Source organism: Atta cephalotes (assembly GCF_000143395.1).
Source record: "Atta cephalotes unplaced genomic scaffold scaffold00030, whole genome shotgun sequence".
In the NCBI taxonomy this organism is placed as follows: domain Eukaryota; kingdom Metazoa; phylum Arthropoda; class Insecta; order Hymenoptera; family Formicidae; genus Atta; species Atta cephalotes.
The window spans coordinates 1,987,433-1,992,865 of record NW_012130094.1 but is presented as its reverse complement, the minus strand read 5'-3'; the positions used below and the strand labels follow the sequence as shown (position 1 = coordinate 1,992,865).

The following is a 5,433-nucleotide window of genomic DNA, read 5'->3' as shown; positions in this document are numbered from 1 at the left end:
TATTATCGTTACGGCTATTATACACTTCGTCAAAGTGTTCCGTATTTTCGGAGATCTTACGACTTACCTACCATTCGATGATGATTAAGCAACCGATATTACATTGCGTGCTTTCACGATATTTCGCGTGAGATTATTTCCTCTCACTGAAACATACGCATAATTATTGTACGCAATTTTAGGAAACGTTCCGAACGGAGGAGCGTTTTCTCGCAACGAAACGTATGTTCGAATTCGTCAAGGAAGGCTCACGTGATACAGTCGATCTGCCAATCGCGTCGGCGAATGATGCTTGCAGCAGCAGAACTCACGTGTGGGTGTGCGCGCGTGCGTGAACGTACTCAGACTCGAGCGGATCCGGATCGCGACGCTCGACAGGCCAATATTATGTATGCGGCATGACAACCTGATTCTCATGGGGCGGTCGCGCGAACGATGATTGATTCTGAATATGGATCTGCAACTGCTTCTGCTGGGCCTGTAGTTGCGTTAGCGCTGCGGGCGGCGCAAACGCGGGATAGGCCAGAGTGGTGGTCAGGCACTCGTTATGTTCCTCCAAAGAATTCTGAGCATAGTGCAGCACTAGGTGTTTCAGGGTCTCGTGAATGTTGTACGGCTCGGCAAAGCCGTAACCGCGCTCGGTGGCGTATATTATGCAATGCTGTACCGTATCGTTGCACCTGTAACATCACGATTCTCGAATAACACATGGCACAAACCGCCATTCCGGTTAATGAAATACGATCTTTAAAGCTGGATTATTCAAATTCTCGAGGGAAGCCTTAAAAGCCTTAATTAATTTTCGTTTTAAATGATTCATACCATTAGGTTACTCCTACTATTAGCTATATTATAATCTCGCGCGTTATTTATAATTATCTACTTTCATTTATTCTTGATTTAAACTATACGTCATACTTGTATAAAAATATAGGTGATACTTACACTATAGAAAGTGCGTACTGGCCAGTTCTCGATCGACGAACAAGAAAGGTACCATCGGGCCGGCCCTTTAGAATAAGATCAGCATCAGAACGAGAACCCTTCAAAAACAGCCACGTTTTCTCATCGGAATGAACTGCAAAGTCCACTTCCTCTTTATTCTGCTTTATCTCATTCTTCTTTAACCATCTGCAATGTTCGAATGAATTGGTTCAGTTTTTCAATGTAAAAATAAAAAGAAATTTTTGATAGCAGACTGAATATTATAAAAGAATACGTACTGAGAATGGCGATCCTTTTGTCGCACAAGTACTCCAATCTCTGACTTCAGCTTGTACATTTCTCTCTCAAGGGTTCTATAGTAGGCGATCTGTTGTTTCAGACTTTCATCCAATTGTTCTTTGCTATCTTCTAAGGCCTTTAGTCTTCGCTTCAACAATTCTGAATTGTCTGTTAAACTGTTATTAAAAAAATATAATAACAAGATTAATTAATTATAATTAATAATCCCTACTTTATATTATTTGCTATATAAGATCTCGGAAATATTATCATCAATGCAATCATAATAGAACACTACATAATAGAACTATTAGAAAATTTCACTTCTAAGATTTCATAAAAATTTGGAAATGTAAATATCTTTAGAGAGCATTATTAACAACAGACTACTTACGTAGAAATTTCATGAGGTTGGGCTTCTATCTTGCACCTTTCTTGCAACTTTATCTGTTCCTCAAACATCTTGATGGCCTCTGTGAAGGCTTCCAATGCATTACGCTTCAACTGAACTTCATAGGCCGTTTTGCTGTACAAATCTGAACAATGTTGATACTGCCGGATTGTATCATTTATATCTTTATCTAACTCGAAATATTTCTGTCTGACTTTTGCCATGTCGGTGGTATTTGCGATCTCGTCATCCTATTTTTCAGACAAACACAAGATAGAAAGTTCAAGGATGAATATAATACAATTATTTCGTGAACCAGAAAGTTATAGGAAGATACCTGTTGAAATCGCGACACCGGGTAAAGCAACTTAATATCCAGCACTGAATTATACTGTGCGAGCGAGCAGTTCCTATAGTAGTCGACCAGCTCGATGACCGAATGGAAGTTGTAGGGATCCGAAAATCCATATTTTCCATTTCGGTGACTGATCTTGATGAGTTTGTTGGTCCCACCTTTACGCAGCGTTAGAGTGTACTCGCCACCCTTGGAAGACGCATTGCGTACCAAAAAGGTGCCATCCGGTGAATCGATCATCATCTCGTTTACATCGTCCCTTGTGATTTCACCCCAATACCATTCAGCTTCCTGTAGCGTGCGCGGCCTAGAATTTTTTCGGCGATATTTACAATTAATCATTTGTACCATTTATAATTACAAATAATTACCATAAATCTTAAAAGTTAACTATAGAAAAAAAAGAACTAAAATTAAGTGTAAGATTAAAATTAAATTGATAGAAAGATTAAGTTCAAGTTTAATGTGGAATTAGAACTAGAAACTTCTAACTTAGATTAAGATTTGGATTGAAATCAGAATCGAATTTGAAGATCACCTATGCGGCTGTTGGTCCTTGCCAGTATCCGCACCAGGTGCCGTTTTGTCTACAACTTCGTCTTCAAGAACCGGGAACGGATCCAAAATCGGAAACTGTGGTCTTGAAACTTTACGTGGCGGCAATTGCGGGGGACTGGCAAACTCTGGTAGTCTCTCGCTCCAATCGCCGTGTAATAGTAGCAATTCCATTATGCGTATATGTGCCTCCGTGTTGTGAACAACTTGGCTGTAAAATTGCGCAGTGCAAAGTGCTAAATTCTTCGTAATCAAAGACATATTACGAGTGTTCTATCAGACAAGTAATCTTATCTATTAGTAGTAATATAGTCGTAAAACCAGTTAATTTTTTTATCGCAAATATGACAGTATTATATCATTATGTAATTTTATTCTGAAATCTGCAAGGTGCTTTTTGCGAGAGAAAATTAAATACTAAACCCAATGCTAGCAAACTAGAAAGTCACATTCTTTTAATTTAATTAGCCCGCTAGTCGACGAGATGAAAAGCAATCTATTACTAGCGTCCTCGAAAATACTGATGTTTTTTTTTACAGCCACTACGTCGCCAGTAAAAAAGGGATCGTGTGAACCACGCTCTACTCTCAACTCTTTCCCTATGACTAAAAAAATCCACGTGGCACTCACATGATTCGCTCCCAGGGCGGCCTGAGAAATATATGGCAGAGAACTTGTACGAGGATGGTCGGTGGTTCCGTGTAGCCCCTTCCGTGCTGCAACTGGCAGATGCGACAGAAATGTGCCATCAAATGGCACAATGTGCTACGATGATGCTCCGGTAGCTCCGCTACTAATTGATTGAGACGCGTCGCACATTGCTCGTCGCTTCTCATATCTGTGAGACAAAAACAAATTCGTACAACTTTCAGAATCGAGCGATGAATTATAACCATTGACAAAACATTTGATAATTTAAATCGGTTAAAAAAAATATTTGATTAAGAAATATATACTTACTCGACGCATCCAGAAACCTATCATACCATTGCACCGGGATTACTGGGTCTGGCAATTCACGTAAAAACTTTTTCAAAACACTGGCGATACATTGGGGAGTGTACGGACTTAAATCCGCGTTACAGACATCTGAAAAGATTATGTTATGTTGCTCTATGTTCAGTTCATCACAAAAAATAAATACTAATCATATCAATAAGTGCTTAAAAGATATAATAATTACATCAATATAATTAATTACATTGATATGATTATATCGCGTTTATTCAACTGATACAACTCAAAAAAATGTACTCTTTTTAGTTATTACCATGAATGAGTTAAGTAAACATTATTCTATTAATTATCAAACGTATAATAAACTCAACTTCACTAAATAAATTAATTCAACTTCATAAAAAAATATCAAATCAACATAACTAAAAAAAAGATGAATTTTAAAAATATCAACAAAATCATTACAATAAAAAAATGATTTGAAAAGATTTTTTAAGAGTTATAAAACGAAAATAACAAAAAAGAAATTTGAACCATATTAAGTATATATTTTCTTTGTCAATACTATCTGATTAGTCAATAATATATTAATAATCAATTACTGTGCACAAGAAATTTCGAAAAGAACATCTCTATATCATATCTCATCTAGTTAGAAGCTTCGTTCATCTCAAATATTATCTACAATCTACTTAAATTACTATCTATTTATGCATTCCAATTTTTTTCCTTCTATTAAATTTTACAGTTTGATCTTTTTGGAAGAATTGTGAAAGAAATATATTTAATGAATTAAAATGATAATCATAAGTAAATATATATTTAGCCGATAAATTCTCAGTTCGTTGAACGCAATTTTCTGATGTTAGGCAGACAATTGACATGTTGCAGCAGTTAAATCTGCACAATATAATACAGACGATATAATACAGACAGTAGCAGTCTGTCTTTCTCATGAAATGTGGAAGTTTTTTTAACATTATTCCGAAAATAACTAATTTATACGCTGTGCAACGTCGCGAGAAATAAAAGATTGAAAGAAATTTCGAGGCTATATATGTATAAATGTTAGGGCTTATCGCTAAATGCAGCCGGATCTTTGTCTCTCAAAGCACGAAAGGAGTTCGCTCATTCGTTGTCCCTGAAATCTCGATCTGTCGCGCAAAATATAAGCGTGCTTTTCTGGCGCCCTCCCTCAGAATGGAGGGGGTCCTCCACAATGCAGCATGCATCTGGTGGCGCGCCTCGACATTTTTGCAACCCGTGAGCCGAACATCGTGGCACGACTGCCGGCTATTTATAGCACGCGTGATCGCGCGATCCGACCTGCTGGCCGGCCACGGCGCGCCCGTCTTACCTTCGTTCAGCTTCTGTCGCAGTTCGGGGGTCTGCTCATTAGGGCTGCTGTGGTAAACTTTGTAGAGGTCCAGCGTCGTGTCAGCGAACGCCAGCTCCTCGAGGGTGCGAGTACATCGCTCCACCAGAATCGGCGCCGCACGGCAACCGGTGTCGAATTGCGAGCACAGCGCGAGGCCGAACACTGCAAATTGCGACAAACATTCGTGGCGATTCCGTGAATTCTTTGCACGCGTCCGGCACGAACTACGCCGGAGAGAATTTTGAAACGCGAGACGTACCTTAAGCACGCTGCGCCAAGCCTGAGATGCGTCTCGCGTTTCAAAATTCTCTGCTGTGCCATGCCTGAGGCATTTGCCTCTTTCCAAACGAGAAATTTATAAAAGCTAAAACCTTCGCTCCTCTAAAGTAACATTGTGATCAATTACGACTAAACAAACATTCCTTCATATAATATCGTACTTTATCATTTATTCTCTCTCTCTCTCTCTCTCTCTCTCTACTTACTACTACTACTACTACTACTACTACTACTACTACTACTACTACTACTACTACTACTACTACTACTACTACGTACTACGTTACTACTACT

The 5,433-nt window shown here is 38.7% G+C and overlaps 1 protein-coding gene across 1 annotated transcript in view; it reads right to left on the bottom strand.

Annotated features, from left to right (window-relative positions):
• Positions 1 to 385: 385 nt before the first annotated feature.
• Positions 386 to 5,433, bottom strand: part of LOC105620878 — a 31,690-nt gene continuing 26,642 nt past the window's right edge. The window contains exons 5-14 of the mRNA XM_012202354.1: positions 4,929 to 5,022; positions 4,840 to 4,886; positions 3,486 to 3,614; positions 3,156 to 3,363; positions 2,509 to 2,736; positions 1,953 to 2,277; positions 1,619 to 1,866; positions 1,224 to 1,400; positions 946 to 1,131; positions 386 to 680 (exon numbers count right to left, since the gene is read on the bottom strand). Coding sequence (XP_012057744.1) covers positions 386 to 680; positions 946 to 1,131; positions 1,224 to 1,400; positions 1,619 to 1,866; positions 1,953 to 2,277; positions 2,509 to 2,736; positions 3,156 to 3,363; positions 3,486 to 3,614; positions 4,840 to 4,886; positions 4,929 to 5,022 — 1,937 coding nt within the window. The remainder of the gene's footprint in view (positions 681 to 945; positions 1,132 to 1,223; positions 1,401 to 1,618; positions 1,867 to 1,952; positions 2,278 to 2,508; positions 2,737 to 3,155; positions 3,364 to 3,485; positions 3,615 to 4,839; positions 4,887 to 4,928; positions 5,023 to 5,433) is intronic.